Genomic DNA, 20,227 nt, shown 5'->3' with positions numbered 1-20,227 from the left:
TATAAATAGGGGCTACCATCAAGGAGGGAGGATCATCTGAAAAAATATAGCTTTCCTAGTATCTTTGCCTACATTACACCCTTAGCCTGCCCAAACACTAACATTAGCAATCTCAATCCCGACATTTCCTCTTGCATTCATTCTGCAATCGTTCATTCATTAGTTTCCGATTTACGTTCTAACTTGAGCGTCGGAGGGGTATTCCGGGAGATCACCCCCCGGACAAGGCTAACGTGTTGTGTTGTAGGAATCCAAGCCGCTTCCTTCCACGAGTCGCCGTTCCAAACCACGCTTCCATTCACAGTATTGTAAGTGTCTTCTTCACTTCCTCGTTTCATTACCGAAACAGTTTGGCGCCGTCTGTGGGGATTTGAACAAAAAGTCATGGCTCCTAAGAGAAATGCGACTCAAAATGCCACCGTGCATAGCACAAATACAGATACTTCTGCAGGTCACGCTAATAATCAAGCCGTGACTCGCCGTGATCTGGACATGCTAGCACGAAACCTCACGGCTGCTTTCTCTGAACAACTCCGCGCCGTCATGAATCATGCTCCTACTCAGCAACGAGTATTAGAAGATATGGCGGATCAAATAAAAAACTTGCGGGAACGAATCGAACCCCATCAGAAGATACCGAAATCTCATGAATCTCAGGATGGGAACTCGAGGACGTCCCACTCCAGTAGACGCAATAAGAAGAGGCGGAAGAGATCTAGAACCTACCCGAGCCTCAGCAAAACAGATCTGCGAGATGGCGAATCTAAAACCGCCTCTCGAGACGTCTGCACCTTCCTAGAAAGTAAGAGACAAAAGACGTCTGAAAGCGTCTAATCATTGGTGGATAAAAGGAGGGAAGAAAGAAAGCAAGCCCAAGCCGCGGAGTCTAGCCGCCGCATCACCATGCCGCGGAATGAGGCCGGCAAAAGTAGCCTTTCTGGAAAACTTATACCCATAATCTCTCCATTGGCCCCGATGATACTAAATACCCCCAGTAATGGGAAGATAAAGATTCCGAACATGGCGGCCTTCGATGGAACGTCCTGCCCGGAGGAACACCTGATGGCCTACAAAAACTTGATGTTGCTGTATACCAATGACCCGTTGTTGTGGTGCAAGTTCTTCCCGACTACTCTTACGGGAGTAGCGCTGACATGGTATACCTCCCTTCCAGGAGGAAGTATACATAACTTTGCCCAACTGGAAGAGAAGTTCCTGGGCCACTTTATAGCTTCCAGAAGGCAGGAGAAATCAAATTTCCATCTACTCAGCATCACGCAATTAGAAGGGGAGTCCATATCATCCTATCTAAAAAAGTTTCATGAGGCGGTGCTGGAGGTAACCGATTTGGAAGAATCGGTTGCATTAAACGCCCTGATCAACGGAATGAAGGCCCAACGGCTGAAGTTCCAGTTGGTCGAAAGTCAAGTGAAGACATACGCGGAGGCTATGAAGTAATGCTAAAGCTATGTCACGGCCTCTGAAATATGTCAGGCCCATGATCCTAAAAAACGGAGGTCTGATAAGAAGGACCCCATTGCCAATCAATCCTCGAGAAACAGAGAGGAACAAGCATTGAGGAGAGAAAGAAACTACCCTCCACGTCGTCCGGAGCCTCCGTCAGATATGGGGCCTCCACGATCCAGACATGTGTACGTCACGGAAGGGGAAACAAGGACGCGGAGTATACTCGATGGAGGCAATGACCCGATGTTCAACCGCAACAGGAAAGACATATTCTATGCCATCCGCAATGAATTGCCAACTCCGCCTCCTACTAACACCCCCTCCAACCGTCGCAACTTCAATCTGTGGTGTGACTACCACAAAGAACACGGCCACACTTTGGCCCAATGCCGTGAACTTAAACGTATCCTACACCAATTGGCTGATGAAGGGAAACTATCAAGGTTCATCAACAAGGGAGACTATGTAGCAAAAGAAGCCGAGAGAAAGTCGTGGCACCAAAGACGCAGATTCCCCGGAAGGGATGAGGCCAGGCGCGAAAGTTCCAACACTCAGGGGACTATCAACCTGATTTTCGGTGGATACACTGAGGAATATCCCACCATCCGCGCCGCAAAACATAGCGTCCATACTTTGCTGAAGGGACCTCCAATGACCACATCCAGTGGGCCGGTCATGAAATTCGATGCCACGACCTCTCAAATGCTGCAACAACCACATACTGACCCTCTGGTGGTCACTTTGAAAATTGGGCAAATGAAAGTCAAAAGGGTACTTGTAGATACCGGAAGTACGGCTGATCTTCTAACAATGGATTGCCTAAGGAAAATGCAGTTTGAAGAAAAACACTTGCAACCCCTTGATAAACCTTTAATCGGGTTTGGGGGAAACCAGGTCGTTCCATTGGGTACCATCGTACTCCCCGTACGAGTAGGGGAGAAGGACAAAAGTAGAACGATGCCTATACGATTCACGGTTGTGGATCTCACATTCCCCTACAACGCCATCATGGGGCTTCCGCTCATCAATAAAATCAAAGCTGCAATCTTCCCTCATCAACTCTTGCTTCAGTTTGAGCGGGATGATGGGCAAGTGGGTATACTCAAAGGGGACTGTTGGAAAATGAAGAGATGATCAAAAGCAACAAGAGGGGGGGGTGAATTGTTGTGTATTGAGTTGTACTACGTTTTTGCTCTAACTTGCGGAATTTTAGCAAACAAAATAAAACTTAAACTTAAGAAGCAAGAAATAAAAAGGAGACAAAGATTTTACGTGGAAACCTTCTTGGCCTAATAAGAAGGAAAAACCACGACCCCCCAGGATTTCAAAATTCTCACTATGTTTAGGCAATCAATTACAATTACACAAAACAATGTTTGCTTCACTTGAAGCTTCTCTACTCTAGGCCTAATTCTCTTTCTCTACTTTCTCCTTCTCTTTCTCTTCTCACGTTTCTCTTCTCTATTCCCTTAGACTTCCCACAAGTCTAATTACAACAAAACACTCATTAACCCTTACAAGGCCAATTCTCAAGAGATTAAAAATTAAGATAAGTACTTAAGAAAAATATAATAAATTAATTGGCATTAGAAAACTGAAAATATTTTTCTTAAGATGATCTCCCTTTTATGGACACTCTTGGATCCTCTTAGATTGATACATGGTTTGAGCAAAGTCCCTTCTATTTATAGTGGGAACAGCCAGCAGTTTCCTCAGACATACCTCCCACTACCCCCACGTTCTCAAAATAAAAGGTGGTGGAATTATGAAAGTGTCCGGCTGTTATTTGCTCAAAGAAAAATCAGTTTCCTTATGCTAAAAATAGCATAGGAGTTAAAAACATAAGATCCTAAAAAATAGGAGATCTAAATCTAATGAAGAAAAAGTCTTGGGCTATTTTTAGAAAACCTAAAAATAGATTTGCCAATTAACTTACTAATTAATTTAAGCAATTAAATTAATTCTTAACCATTACATCAACTTAAAAACAGAAAATAATTTATTCGCAATTTTCCAGTCGATGTTATTCTCCAGACCTGCTACGTAGGAACAACGTACTGTCTCCAGCTTCAACTTCAGTTAAAATGTTCATTTTAGGAACAGTAGACTGTACGTCTACTTTGAACATTATAACACTTATCTAACATCTTGGACATATTAAGACATGTACATCTTTCACGAACCAAGTCATAGGCTTTATCAACGATTCAAACTAAATCGGATATATACCTACAAAACAATCTCTAAAAATATGTTTGTTTATTTAAAAGTGAAGTCATCATCAAAACCTTAAGAGGCCAACAAATTCCCCCTTTTTGATGAGGACAAAATTTATAAACAAACTTAAGTAAAATAGAGTAAAACAAAATTCTTAGAGCATACTAGAGATTAAAGCAACTCTAAATAACTTAGCAAATCAACTCGTTACAATATAATTTACCAAGCATTCACAATAAAACAATTTACTCCATAATATTTCAAAATTAATTAAACTAAAACTTAAATGAAATAAACTGAAATTAATTAAACTGACATAATTAAACTAACATAATAAAACTAACACAAATTATTAAGTATTTTCAACCAAAAACAACTTGAAAACAAATTTACAAAAACAAGTAAATATCCATCAACTTGAAAACACAGATGATCATTAAGCTAGCATAAGCTCAGCACATTATCATCAATAAGAACACATTATCATCAATAACATTAAAGCATAAACACAACACATTATCATCAATAAGAAACAATATAAATCAACCAAGATATGTTACTGTGTATTCACTGCTCTTCTTAAGTTTGTGCATAATCTTCCCCCTTTTGTCATCAATCAAAAAGAATTAGGGGTTATCAAACCTCAGCACAAACCATATAGATTTGTCAGTGATGAAAGCAAGAAACAATAATAAAAGTAAGTGCCATGAACAATAATCAAACCTGCATATAGTTAGTTGTCACAGACCATTAATAAAAGCAAAGAAAAATAGCAAATGTTCAACGTAACAACAACAATGTACCCCAGATGGTACAAAGTAAAAGGTGAAATTGTTTGTGAAATGTAACAGCCAATCAATTCTTAAAAACATAGGGAGAGGGTTCAAGGGGCAGTCTCTTCTTCGTCCACATATTCGGTCTGCACTTCTACTGTATCCAACTTTGCACCAAGACGATGTTCCATCATGGTCAGTTGATCAACAATTGAAGCGAGTGACACATGAACTTCATCTTGAAAAGCACTGAATTGAGATTGTAGATCATTAAGCTTGGAGAGAACAGAATGTGAGGATGCTGTAGGAATAGGATCAGCACAACCAATACCAGGAGATGATGGAAATGGTGGTGGTGTAAAGTGAATAGGTGATGGAGGTGGTGATGAAGTTTGATTTGGTGGTGGAGTGGTTGGCTTGGGTGAGAGAGGTTCGTTTGAAGTAGGTTCAGGAATGGTTTCAGAAGTGATATCATCAACCGTTACAGCCTTTTGTTTTGAAGCAAGCCTCCTACTCTTCCTTTGAATAGCTTTACCCTTCCTCCTTAATGCAATCTCAACCTCTTCATCACTGGAATCATGATAGAGATCATGAGGCACTTCTTCTCCTAAAGCTTTTTCCTCTCCTTGTTCCCCCTTAGTTCTTGTCCCCTCCTCCTGTTCCCTCTCTTTTCCTTCTTCAGTGGGAACATGTCCTTGTTCTTCCTCCTCTACTTCTTCATCTTTTTCTTTTTCTTTTTCTTTTTCTTCTTCTTTTTCTTCTCCTTTTTCTTTCTTTATTTTTACTTCTTTTTTAATTTCTTCTTCTTCTTCCTCCATTTCCTCCTCATCAGAACCTACATCAATTATTTCTTCTGATTCGTTTATTAACACCCCTTCATCATTTAATTTGAGATGCAAATTTTTCAGACACCGTGCACCAATTTTCATATTGGGACCCATTGGGAACTCCAGCCCATCCAATGGTACCCTAAGCTTACGAAAAATCCATGTCAACAGCCCACCATAGCCCACAACATTCTTCTTCTCAATGCAGTCAGATAAATGTGATATCATCAAAGATGGAAAATTTATTTTTATTTGATTATCCATGCAATAAATCAAAGTCGCATCACGTAGACTCACCTCACTCCTCTTAGAGTTTCGGGGCAAGATGAATCTTCGTGCTACATTATAGAGTAATTTATGCAATGGAGACAAGACATTGTGACTGATTTTACCCCTTTTTTGTTCAACCCCTAAATACTTAAAAATCGTTTTTTCATTTATTCCAGAAAAAACTATCTTAGTACCAACACAGTATGTATCAAAACCAACATTCGGAATATTGAACCATTCTGCCAACAAAGCGCTGTTAAACTCTAATTTCATGTTCCTAACCATACTAGAACACATTCCACATTCATTGGAGAAGTTTGAAATAAACTCTCGCATAATGTTTGGGAAAATGGTATTACAACTATACTCAGTCATCAAAACCTCCCATTCTTGAAATTTTAAAATAGTATGAAGTTGAGGAAAGTGTGTAGAGTCATACTAGTACTTATCTACCCCAAATCCGACAGACATTTCCTTTGCAATCTCTTCAGCACTGTTAGGATCAACTTGCTTCAAACGCTTGACCGCTTTGGAGGATGATTCACTTTTTGGTGAGAATATTTTGCGTTTTGTTCCAACATTTTCAGTGGTTTCTTGGGATGGTGATGGTGCAGCGTTCAATAATGGGGGTGGATGAACAATTTTTAAGGGTTTTGGCTGGATGTTTTGGTGAGATTTAGAGGCTTTCTTTCCTGATTTAGGCGTTTTCTTGCTTGATTTTGGAGTTTTCATGTTTGAATTTTGAAAGGTTGAAAGAAGAAGGGGGACGGTTTCTTGAGACGGTTTTTGAAGAAGACGTGTGAAGTGTGAAGTACGGGAAAGGTTAATAAAGTGGTGAAGTGACGGTTACCTCAAGTCCAATCCTTTAATATTCTAATCATTGCGTTTGATATGGAAGAATTTTAAAGTGATGGGATTGAAAACCGTTTCCTATTGTTTTTAATTTTAGTTGGCCGTACATTTTTAAGAAAAATGTGAAATATGAATAAATTATGAATATTAAAGTAAAATATGAAAACAAAATGAAAAAAAAATGATGAATTATGATATATAAAAAATTATAAAGAAAATAACGAACATATTGCTGTGGTCTGATCAAACTAACAACATGCAAACAAGAAAATATTCATAGTACAAACTTCATTACGTGTTTACCTGATCCATGCAATAATTGATTTTCAATCAAAATTTTGAGGTTGATTCCTGACCCTTTTTTTTCATGATGCTTCATTGGAAATTTTATGCAACCAACTTTAGTGAAGCTTGATCATACCAAGTTCCAATCTCATCTTTTCATATTGTTCTCTTGGAAGTGGTTTGGTCAGAATGTCTGCAACTTGTTCATTAGTATTAACATGCTTTAATATAATATTTTTGTTTTCTACATTATCCTTAAGAAAATGATGTCTAATATGTATATGTTTAGCTCGTGAATGATGCACTGGATCTTTAGATATACATATGGCACTGGTATTATCACAATAAATAGGAACACATTCAAATTTAATACCAAAATCTCTTAGTTGCTGTTTTATCCAAAGCATTTGGGAACAGCAAGCTGCTGCTGCCACGTATTCAGCTTCGGCTGTGGATAATGCAACCGTGTTTTGTTTCTTGGATTTCCATGAAACTAAACAAGAGCCAAGAAATTGTACCATACCTGACGTGCTTTTTCTATTAACTAGATCACCTGCATAATCTGCATCACTAAAACCTTTTAAATCATAAACATCACTTTTAGGATAAAATAAGGACAAGTCGTCTGTTCTCTTTAAATATCTTAAAATTCGTTTGACTGCCGTGAGATGTGATTCTTTAGGATTTGATTGAAATCCAGCACATAAACCAACACTAAATGAAATATCGGGTCTACTTGCAGTTAGATATAATAAGGAACCTATCATGCCTCGATACATTGTTTGATCTACGTTAGTTCCTTTTAGGTCTTCATCTAATCTAACATTTGTAGCCATTGGTGTATGGTTGGTTTTAGCGTTGCTTAGTCCATATTTCTTTAGAAGTTCTTTTATGTATTTTTGTTGATGAATAAAAATACCATTTTCAATTTGTTTAATTTGTAAACCAAGGAAGAAATTTAGTTCTCCCATCATGCTCATTTCAAATTCTGTGCCCATTAGGTTAGCAAATTCCTTACATAATAAATCATTAGTAGCACCAAAAATAATATCATCAACATAAATTTGAACAACCAAAATATGAGAACCTTTATTCTTAAAGAACAAGGTTTTGTCGATTTTTCCTCTAACAAAATTATTTTGTATTAAAAACTTTGACAGTCTTTCATACCATTGCCTAGGAGCTTGCTTTAAGCCATATAGAGCTTTATCAAGCTTGTAGACATGATCAGGACAAGAGGTATTCTCAAAACCTGGAGGTTGTTCAACAAACACTTCTTCATCAAGAAATCCATTTAAGAAAGCACATTTCACATCCATTTGATATAATTTAAAATTCATAAATGCAGCAAAAGAAATTAAAATTCTAATGGCCTCTAACCTTGCTACCGGAGCAAATGTCTCGGTATAATCAATACCTTCTTGTTGATTGTACCCTTTGACCACGAGTCTTGCTTTGTTTCTTACAATTATTCCATGCTCATCTAGCTTATTCCGAAATACCCATTTCAGACCAATTACCTTCTTGTGTTTTGGTTTGGGTTCCAAGTGCCATACCTTATTTCTTTCAAATTCATTTAATTCATCTTGCATAGCTATTATCCATTCGGAAATCCTTTAGAGCTTCTTCGTGATTTTTGGGTTCAAGTGATGATAGGAACGCAAAATGTGCACAAAAGTTTCTCAGTTGAGATCTGGTTTGTGTTCCCTTATTCATATCACTTATAATCAGATCAAGAGGATGATAACTTTGGTATTTCCAAGGTTTAGGCACAAATTCTCTGGAGGGAATAGTAGCATGTTCTGATTCAGCATCTTGATTTGCATTTTGTTCAGCTACTGGATCATCTTGGTCATCTGTGGGAACAGTTGGATTGGGAACAGTCCGCTGGTCCTGTTGTGCTGGCAGTTCCTGGATTTGGTCAGTTTCTCCTGCCTCTTCTTGTATTGGCTGTTCACCTGCTGTTCCTAGATCTTGCATTTTAACTTCTTCATCATCATCTTCTAAATTTGCAAGACCTATTTTAATATTATTTGTTTCCTGTTCACTTGTTGAAAAGTTAGTTTCATCAAAAATTATGTGAATAGATTCCTCTACACACATTGTTCTCTTATTATAAACTCTGTAAGCTTTGCTATGTGATGAATAACGGAGGAATACTGCTTCATCACTTCTTTCATCAAACTTACCTATATTTCGTTTACCATTCACATGAACAAAACATTTGCATCCAAACACACGAAAATAGGAAATATTTGGTTTAACACCTTTGAGTAATTCATAGGGTGTCTTAGAGGTGATTGGTCTTATTAACACACGATTCAAAATATAGCATGCAGTATTAACGGCCTCGGCCCAAAAATTCCTAGGTAGACCACTAGCAATCAACATGGTCCTAGCCATTTCTTCTAAGGTTCTATTCTTCCTTTCCACCACTCCATTTTGTTGTGGTGTTCTACGAGCGGAAAAATTATGATTTATACCATGTTCATTACAATAATTCATGAATTGTGAGTTTTCAAATTCTTTGCCATGATCCGATCTAATGTGAACAATTAAATTATTGGTAGATTTTTGTATTTTATTTGCAAAAGATACAAACTCATCGAAAGCTTCATCTTTGCTTGCTAAAAATAAGGTCCAAGTAAATCTACTAAAATCATCAACTGTGACAAACACATATCTTTTGCCACTACGACTTTGTGTTCTCATAGGTCCACATAGATCCATATGAATTAATTCTAATGGTCTAGAAGTTGTCACCAGAAACTTTGATTTAAAGGATGACCGCACTTGTTTTCCTTTAGCACAAGGATCACAAATTTTATTTTTGAGGAATTTTATTGCTGGTAATCCTCTTACTAGGTCTTTTGATCTTAAGGTGTTAATTAATGAATAGCTAGCATGACCTAGACGCTTGTGCCAAAGAAGTGGGTCTTCTTCTATAACACTTAAACACGTTAGACTGTTTCTGGGAACAGTGTCCAGGTCCACCACATAGGTGTTCCCTTTCTGATTCCCTCTAGTACAGGGTCTCCTGTGTTGTTCCTAGAAATTATACATCGTTCAGAAGTAAACTTAACAGAGTTACCTTTGTCACAAAATTGAGAAATACTTAAAAGATTGTGTTTTAGATTCTCGACTAAAAATACATTGTCAATGGCATGGGAGCTTGATCTTCCAACTTTTCCTTTGGCGATTATTTCACCCTTCATATTATCACCGAAGGTTACAGTTCCCCCATCATACGCTTCAAGTGAGAGAAATCTTGATTTGTCACCCGTCATGTGCTTGGAATACCCACTGTCGAGATACCATGAGTTGTTCCCCCTCACTTGAGCCTGTAAAGCAAACTAATGGTTAGTTTTAGGAACCCAGTCAGCCTTGGGTTCCCTGTCGATTAAATTTGAATCATGTTTCTCAATCCATATGCATTCGACATAAGTTTCATTTGCTTTAGTGTGATGTTCCCTTTTTACACATTGATATTTTAGGTGTCCATTTTTACCACAAAAGGAACAGATTTTACTACTAGGGAGATCTACATAGACCTTTTTCCTTTTTTCATTCTTAACATAACCTAGACCTTCTTTACTCTTGGTTTTAGCATTTAGAATCCATTTGGGAATTTCATTGATTTTCCCTTTTCCTCTTAAGTTAATTTGATCTTTTAGAAACTTATTTTCTTCTTCATATGATTCTAATTTTAATTTTATTTCTTGAAATTCCGTGCTAAACACATGAGTGGTTTTATCATTTTCAACCAATTTTAATCCTAGCAATTTGTTTTGATTTAATTCAATGTTAAGAATAACGAAATCCTGCTTTAATTTCTCCAATTGTTCTTTTAAAATGATATTCTTATCTAACAAATTAAAAAATCTACTTTGCACATCGATCCTAAAGGAATTTAGGTATGAGATGTGATCTTTACTTAAGTTAAGGTCTTTCTCAATTTGGAGACACTTAGTTGTTTTTTCATTCAACTTTTCTTGTGTCTCTAACAGCAATTTGATTAATTTATTCTTACTTAAATTAGACAGTTGTTTAGAAGATAGACTAGAAGACATTACCTCTTTTTCCTTAGACTCTTCATGAGATGCCATGAGACACAGATTTGCGGTTTCTTCCTCTATTGGCGCTTCAGTTTCAGCTTCGCTTTCACTATCACCCCAAGCTGCGATCATAGCTTTTCGAAAATCAGTTCTGAAGTTTCCTTGTTTAGGCATCCTTCCAGCTTCTCTTGTCTTTCCCTTGCCCTTCTCATTCTTCCATAGAGGGCAATCTTTGATGAAGTGGTCAGTACTTTTACATTTGTGGCATTCAAAATTTTTCTTCATGTTAGCAGTTCCTTTTTCTTTATTATTCCTTTGATTTCCATATCTGCTGTTCCTGAAGAATTTTTTGAATTTTCGTGCCAACATAGCAGCTTCCTCTTCCCCAGCTTCTGATTCTTCACTATCATCTGCTGCCAGAGCCAGTCCTTTGTTTCGGGAACTGTCAACTGTTCCCAAATGCAATTCATGAGTCATGAGGGAACCAGCCAACTCTTCCAAATTAAACTTGGTGAAATCTTTCGATTCCTGAATGGCTGTGACCTTAGCTCTCCAGCATTCGTCTTGAGGAAGACTCCTAAGTATTTTCCTAACTTGTTCATCAACGGGAATGATCTTACCAAGAGAGACCAATTCATTCGTGATATTTGTGAACCTGGTGAACATCTCTTGAATGTTCTCTCTAGGTTCCATAACAAACCTTTCATATTTGGACATTAGGAGGTCAATCTTGGATCGCTTCACTTCACTAGTACCTTCATGGGTAACTTCCAGCAGGTCCCAAATCTGCTTGGCAGTTTTGCAACCTATTATACGATTGTGTTCATTGGGTCCAAGACCACAGTGAAGCAATTTGATAGCAAGAGCGTTCATCTCCATCTTTTGAAAATCTTCTTTTTCATATTCAGTGATTGGTTTTGAAATAGCTTCGTTATTGGAGTTGATGGTCGTCACCTCAAAGTCTCCAACTTCAATAACTCTCCAAACTTGATAGTTTTCGGCCTTTATGAAGATTTCCATTCCATTTTTCCAGTAAGTATAGAATTTCCCATCAAACATGGGTGGCCTTTGTGTGGAGTATCCCTCTTCCATGCGCTCGTTCATCTTCAACATCTCTGTGGGAACAGGATACTGCTCTCAGGGTTTCCTGATTAAATGAGGAACAGAGCTCTGATACCAATTGTTGGAATATGAAGAGATGATCAAAAGCAACTAGACGAAAAACATTTCTCGACCTTCTACCAGGATAAGTCACGGCTTAGAAATTTGAAAACTCAATGACCTCAAAAGCATATACATTGTTCTGGGAAACACGAAATATTCAAATTGTTACACCCTTAGCCTGCCCAAACACTAACATTAGAAATCTCAATTTCCTCTTGCATTCATTCTGCAATCGTTCATTCATTAGTTTTCGATTTACGTTCTAACTTGAGCGTCGGAGGGGTATTCCGGGAGATCACCCCCCGGACAAGGCTAACGTGTTGTGTTGTAGGAATCCAAGCCGCTTCCTTCCACGAGTCGCCGTTCCAAACCACGCTTCCATTCACAGTATTGTAAGTGTCTTCTTCACTTCCTCGTTTCATTACCGAAACAGGGGTGTTTTTCTTATTATTGTTATTTGTTTTAGTTTTTCATTATTATTTTTGGGTGAACGCTTAATTGTATGCACAACAATTGGCAACAAGAGCACAAATTACAACATTGCAGTGTTTTTTTTACGAAAAGAATGGTTATAGATTCAAAAATTAGAATTGAGAAATTTACAAGCAAGATTAGTTTCAGTCTGTGACAATTAAAAATGAAGGGCTTTGTAAAACAACAGAGAATTTGGTGTTTGTTGATCCCTAAACGTCCGGCTTCCACTAGTGGAAAAAAGTTCATTTGCTGCGGTTTTTTTGCCATAATATGTTGCGGTTGAGGCCCCAAGCATTAGTGATAGCAGTAGATGGCCTATTTGATATGATGCGATTTAAAACCGCAGCACAAAAAAAGACTATATGCTGCGGGCCTCACAAAACCGCAGCATATAGTGTAAACCGCAGCATATAGTCTTACACTATATGGTGCGGTTTTGTGAGGCCCGCAGCATATATATATATATATATATATATATATATATATATATATATATATATATATATATATATATATATTTTTTTTTTTTTTTCTTTTTTCGTTTAATATTAATAAATAATCCAATGATCAATGTACAATGTAATAATCCAATGATAATCACCAATTATCACCAATAATCTCTTTGTAAACTCTCGATCGTATATATAATAATATGTACTACATACATATACAAATTAAAGTCATAAATCTAAACTAATTACATTATTTACCAAGAACAAAAATTATCAAGATACGCGGCAATCTTGTCTTTCAATTCGTGCATTTCCCCATCTCTCAAAGGGCATGTTTCCCTTGGAGTGTCGTATAAAACCTATAGTATAATATTAAATTAAATGATACATAAACATTATATATTTACCAATAGTAAATACATAATAATATTATAATTTAAGAAAGTAACAAATACTTACGGCATCAATGTTTTCGACTCCAACCTCCTTCACGGATTGTAAGTTATCGTCCATGTATTTGAGAGTGTAGTAGCCGCAATCAACGGTATTATAATCTTGTCGAAAGCACTAAGAGAAAAATAGATGTTAGTGCCAAAAAAGCTTAAAAATCTCTTAAAATCGCAACTTAGCACGTAATTTCAAGCATATGACTATGATTTTCAATTCTAACCACTTCAACACAATAATATATACCAAATAGTGTTGTGTGCCAAATTTCGTGCAAAACAAACCAAGTTTGAGCTACTTTATGCGCCAAAGTGGCAAAAAAGCTTAAAAACCCTTAAAATCACAATTTAACACGTAATTTCTAACATATGACTATGATTTAGAATTCTAACCACTTCAACACAATAATATATACCGAATAGTGTTGTGTGCCAAGTTTCGTGCAAAACAAACCAAGTTTGAGCTACTTTATGCGCAAAAGTGCCAAAAAAGCTTAAAAACCCTTAAAATTGCAACTTAGCACATAATTTCTAGCATATGACTATGGTTTTCAATTCTAACCACTTCAACACAATAATATATATACCAAATAGTGTTGTTTGCCAAATTTCGTGCAAAACGAACCAAGTTTGAGCTACTTTATGCGCAAAAGTGCCAAAAAAGCTTAAAAAACCTTAAAATCGCAACTTACAAGAGTGAATCCACAAAGGTCGTCATTTTTTATGCATCGTCGATTATTATCTACCCACTTACATTTGAAAAGACCAATAGTGAAAGTATAGTAGTCAAGCTCCCATATTTCATGTACCCACCCGTAGTATACCAATTTAGCATCGGTGATTGATCCTTGGCACTCGCGTAAAATATAGATGATGCCAAAATAGAAATCCCACTATTCTGTAGATAAGATGACTTCTTATCTTGACCCTCAGTCCAAAATGTGAAGCCATTGACATCGTAACCCTCTTATTTGTTGATATCATCACAAGGACCAAAAGCTAACCACTTAACAATTTCAGATATACCATTGAGTTCTTCACTTATTACTCGATTATGAAACCAATCAATAAACGTCTTGTTATGCAACTGCCTCAATCCCCTATCCCCTTTACAAGGTTATTTTGGGCGCAATATATCTAATGCTCACTCAAAAAAGGATGGACTTTAGGAATATGATGCAACACATATAAGTGTGCTTGTAGAAGACTGTCTCGAGGAGGTGTGATCGATTTGGAGCCAATTGTTCCTTTTCCCTCAAGCCTTCCTTCATGTCGAGAGGTGGAAGTCCAATAGGCTTTGCCATGGCCAAATACTCAGCTATAAAGTTACTAATCTCATCGCTCACAGTGCCTTGAATCATACTCCCCTCGGGTTGTGCTGGATTCCTCACCTTGTTTTGTATAACACCCATGTGTCTTTTAAAAGGATAACACCACCTTAAAAAAAACTGGACCCAAAAGCTTGATCTCACGAACGAGATGGACAATAAGATGAACCATTATGTCAAAGAAAGAAGGTGGAAAATACATCTCAAACTTGCATAAAGTTACAATCACGTCGACTTGAAGAGCATCAAGTTTAAAGGGATCAAGACCTTTACTACAAATTGTGTTGAAGAACGAACATAGCTCGATAATAGCATATCTCATATGTTTTGGCAGTATTCCACGGATTACAATTGGTAAGAACACTTGAATCATTATATGGCAATCATGAGATTTCATGTTTCCCAACTTCAACTCACCATTTAGGGTCACAAATCTCTTCATGTTGGATGAGTACCCAGACGGAACCTTAATGCCATACAAAGACTCACAAAATGCCTGCTTTTCTGCTTTGGACAATGTGTAGCAAGCTGGAGGCAAATAAACTTTGTCATTACTCATCTTCTTCTTATCTCCCTTTCCCTTATTACTGCCACCAACTTCATCAGCTCTATTTCTTTTCTTACTCACCTTAACATGTGCCCACAATTCCGGACGAAGACCCTTACATTCAAACCAATCTCGCACGGCCTTAGCATCCTTTGTCTTACCCGGAATATTCATGAGAGTCCGAGTATGGCATCGCATACATTTTTCTCTATATGCATAACGTCAAGATAATGCCTAACCTGTAGATCTCTCCAATATGGAAGCTTCCAAAAGATTGATTCTATTTTCTATAATCGGTCTTCACCCCCTTACATTTGCCCTATTTTACCAAATACAGTCTCAACTCCTTTAACCTGTTTATAAACCTCGTAACCGATTAACGGTCGACGAGCTACACGGTCCTTAACCTCCCCGTTGAACATCTTCTTCTTCTTACGATATTGGTGATCTCGTGGGAGGAACTTGCGATGGTGCATGAATACGTGTTTGCACTTAGGAATCCACGTTGATTCCATGTCATCGATACATATTGGGCATGCTTTCTTCCCTTTGTTCTTATACCCCGATAAGTTGCCATATGCCAGAAAATCATTAATGATGCATAAAAGCATTGCACGCAAGGTGAACTCCTTATTAGCATATGCATCAAACACGGAAACGCCTTCATCCCACATCTTTCTCAAATCCTCAACGAGAGGTGCAAGATATACATCTATGTCATTGCCAGGTTGTTTAGGACCCGAGATAAGAAGCGAAAGCATAATGTAATTACGTTTCATACACAACCAAGGTGGCAAGTTATAGATCACTAACAGTACCGGCCAAGTACTATGTTGAGAAATAAGATTGCCGAATGGGTTCATTCCATCCGTACACATTCCGAGCCTTAAATTACGAACTTCATCCCCAAAAGTCTTATGCAACCTATCAATACTCTTCTACACCGGAGAATCAGATGGATGTGTGAGCAAGTGACCTTTCTTCACCCTATCTGCATGCCACCTCAAATTTAACGCATCTTTCTTTATAGAAAACAAGCGCTTGAATCTAAGTATTATTGGAAGATACCACAATACCTTTGCCGGGGGCCCTTTAGCATCCCAAGCCCCTTTACGCTTGTAGCGGGATAACCCACACCTAGGACACTCTTGTAAGTTCTCGTTTTCTTTCCGATACAACACATAATCATTCGGACATGCATGAATCTTCTGGTACTCTAAGCCGAAAGGACACATGAGCTTTTTGGCATAATATGTTGACTTTTGAAGTTCATTTCCCTAAAAAAGCATGTCACCTAACGCTTCTAATAACATTGTGAAACTAGCGTCACTCCAATTGAAATTTGACTTAATGTTGAAAATTGTCAACACTGCTGTTAGTTTGCTGAACTTTGTACATCTAGGGTACAAAGGCCTTTGAGAAGCCTTTGTCAATAAGTCAAAAACATGAGGACGTTTTCCTAACTCATCCTCGGCCCCCTCCATCATCTCATCAACACAATCCACATCCTCATCGACATTCTCTTCATCCGTCTCATACCTATCAACACGATCTACTACATCCTCATTGACATCGGCCACATTATTGACGTCCTCAACAACACTTTTCTCGTTGTAAATTCCCTCCTCACCATGCCAAACCAAAACATGCTATTGAGGCCTAAACCCACATTGAAGTATGTGCTCCTTAAGGATATGAACACTATCTACCTTTGATACATTGCCACAAGTGACACATGGACAATAAAAACCAACTCCCCCTGTTCTAACTTGATGTTCAACCGCAATACTACAAAATTCTAATACGCCATCAATAAATTCTGACGATTCAATGCTTCCATACATCAAAGAACGATCTTTTGTCATCCTAATTAGTGTAATTAATTAATTCAAAACAAAATTAATAACAACTTTTAACATATATACTTAACGAACTCTAACTAACCACAAAATTAAGTAATAATCATTCATTTAACCCTAATTTACAATATTAATAATAAACCATCATAATCTATAAATTGTTCATAAAATATGTATATTCTAATAAGAAGATTGTTTTAATCCTAATAATAATAAATTTAACCATAAACAACCCTAATTAAACCTAATTTACAAACTATAAAAACATTATGATAAATTTAAAACTTAAAAACCACAACTACATACACATTTATAAATAAAATGAAGAAATTACTTAAAAATATAACAAAACATGAAATGTATGATAAATTTAAAACTTAAATACAACGACTACATATACATTCATAAATTATGATAAATTTAAACCTAATTTACAAAATCAAAATGAAAATTATATCTTGAATTTTAGTGGGTTTTGGGTTGTGTATAACCTATACAATGAAAAAAAATAAAATTAGTATAAAAAAAACTAAGCCCTAAAACACAATTAATGAAGCTTGAATAACAATGTGTTTGAGAACTAAGCTTTAAAAAATTATACCTTGAAAAAGAGCAAGAACTAAGCCCAAATTTCGTGGGTTTTTCGTGGGTTTAAGAAGAGCAACAACAATGTACAGACGTGCGTTTGAAGCAGTAGATGATGAAGAAGAGCAAGAATGATGAAGAAGAGCAAGAACTAAGATGATGAATAAGAGGGATTGAAGAGCAAGAAACAGTCGTGCGTTTTTTGAGGAGGGTTTTTGAAGAATGAAAAAGTACGTATAGGTTTAATGAAACAGAATGAAGAATGAAGGTTTTGCATTGTAACGTTAAAAGGCACGTTTTTGAAGAGGGTTATATGCTGTGGGCAAAGCAAAAACCGTAGCTTTTGATGGTTATATGCTGCGGGCACGTTAAAAACCACAGCATTTGTTGAATTTTTTTTCCTAATTCTTTTTTCTATTTATTGTTGCGTATATAAAAAACTGCAGCAGATGATTAGCAGCAAATACGTTTTTTTCCACTAGTGTTCTACTTCAAGATCTGGAGACGGGTGGACCCAGGGACAGTTAGAGGCGATGGAGAAAAGCAATACTCTACCATCCTTCTAAGTCTTGATGATCATATCATTACAAAGGTTGTTCATCAGGTTACAGCCGTAAAATTATGTTGCTAAAGTTTGAGTCTTTGTATATGTCAAAATTTGTAACCAACAAGTCACTCCTTGAACAACAATTATTAAGCCTTGTATGCAGTTAGGTACGTCATTAAGAGAACATCTAAAAAAACTTAACTTTATTTGTTAACAAGGATAACAATGCTTAGTTGGGTAATGGTAATAGTACGGATGGAACTAGCGCTAGAAAGAAAAAGACTAGTTATCACTGTCATGAACCGAAAAACTTTATGTTTAATTACCTGAAAAGAAAGAACAAATCTTGAGCAACTGTAACAAAGTAATCCAAAGAAGAACTATAATTTAGAAGCAGACTTAGCATTAGTCAGTTTCGTTAGGTTGGTGATATATCTGATATGTGAGTTCTTGATTCTGATTGTTCGTTTCATACTTGTCTAAAGAATATCCACTTAGACTGCTAGGTGCCATCTAGAGTTGAAAGTATGGGAGTTTTCCACTATTTTTTCATTTTTGTTGATGATGAAACATGATACACATAGTTTAGATTACATAAGTCTAAAGATGAGGCCTTTAAAGATTTTAAGTAAAGCTTTGGTGGAAAATCAATAGGGAAAGATTATCAAAAAGATTTGAACGAACAATGACTAAAATTTTGTAAAGATGATTTTAATGAGTTTTATGCAAATGAAGGTATAGGTCGGCGTCGTGCCGTTAAAAAAGACACCACGAAAAAAAGTATTGCAGAGCGAGTACATCAGGTACTACTAGCGATAATTCGATGCATGCTTTCTAATGCAGGACTTGGAAAAGGTATTGGAGTAAAGTTGTTATATCAGCAACAAGTGTCCTCATTCGAGAATTCAATTTAAAATTTCGTTTGAGATGCGGAGTGGTAAATTACCTAAATTTTCCAAATTTGAAGATATTTGGTTATATTGCTTAGTAAGCTGGATTCATGAGTCTTAAAAGGTGTTTTGAAAAGGTGTTTTGAAAAGGTACATGGATGGTGTGAAGGAGGTTAAAATCTATTCACCTTCAAAAGTTTGGGTTATTTTCAATAGGAATGTGACATTAGAAGAAAGCACCATTTATTATTTAAAAAGCATGGGAAATTCAGATTTTAGAAAAAGGTAGGTTGAACTTACTGTAGATAAATAGTTTTTGAAGTGCGGTTTCAATTATTGGTTATTTACCTCGGGTACAATTGGTTGATGATGATTTTGAAGGTTATACCTATTACCCCTGAATCTATGGTATGTTGATCTCTAGGTGGAGCTTACCCATAGGCTTATGATGCAAGTGGAGATTGTTAGCAGTTATTACTTGTGTTCTAAGTTTGTGGAGTGGTTACAAGTAGGAAATTAGTTTCTATTTGAGACTTGGTCGGATATTTAGTTTATGCATGAGTTGAGCATTGACAGAGGCTAAAAATGATAATTTTACTACAGAATTAGAAACATTGGTTATGTTAATTGTTATGCTTCGTAAAGGTGGTTTACTATAAAAACACTTGCAACACTTAGATATAGGGTTAAGAGGAGAGGTATAATCTAGAGAGCCACATTGAGAGTATTGGTAAGCAAGGCAAAACTTCTTTGTCATATTTGTATACTGATCTCCTTCACATAGTGAAAGTTTGTTCTTGGTGCCTATTGGATGTAACTATCACATAGATAGTGAACCATGTAAATTCTTGGTATGTTTTCTTATTATTGTTATTTGTTTTATTGTTTCTTGGTTTCTTGTAGGTGAACGTTTCCAATGTGCGCACAATACTCTATATCATCTTATGGACAATGTTTCTCTTGATCAGTCTCCTCTTTAGAAATATTATTCTATATAGATAATTACAAGATATCAAGATTAGACTAGGATATGATAAATATTTTCCTAACTACAAGGTTATCTTTAGGGATATTATTATATTCTAAGAAGTTGTGATTTATATTGCTTAATTAATGTATTTTAACACTCTTAAGTACTTTTTACAACACTTTGATCTTTAAATAGATGTTTCTCAAAAATTATATTCCC

At 36.6% G+C, this 20,227-nt stretch overlaps 1 protein-coding gene across 1 annotated transcript; it reads left to right on the top strand.

Annotated features, from left to right (window-relative positions):
- Positions 1 to 1,020: 1,020 nt before the first annotated feature.
- On the top strand, positions 1,021 to 20,018 carry LOC130808450 (uncharacterized). Its single transcript, XM_057673927.1, has 7 exons — positions 1,021 to 1,338; positions 1,495 to 2,199; positions 2,302 to 2,442; positions 18,992 to 19,003; positions 19,463 to 19,539; positions 19,684 to 19,736; positions 19,942 to 20,018. The coding sequence occupies exons 1-7, from the start codon at positions 1,021 to 1,023 to the stop codon at positions 20,016 to 20,018; spliced, it is 1,383 nt and encodes a 460-aa protein (XP_057529910.1).
- The last annotated feature ends 209 nt before the right edge of the window (positions 20,019 to 20,227 follow it).

Source organism: Amaranthus tricolor, chromosome 3, assembly GCF_026212465.1.
Source record: "Amaranthus tricolor cultivar Red isolate AtriRed21 chromosome 3, ASM2621246v1, whole genome shotgun sequence".
Taxonomy (NCBI): Eukaryota; Viridiplantae; Streptophyta; class Magnoliopsida; order Caryophyllales; family Amaranthaceae; genus Amaranthus; species Amaranthus tricolor.
The sequence above is the reverse complement of the archived record's forward strand: the minus strand, read 5'-3'. Positions and strand labels throughout refer to the sequence as shown.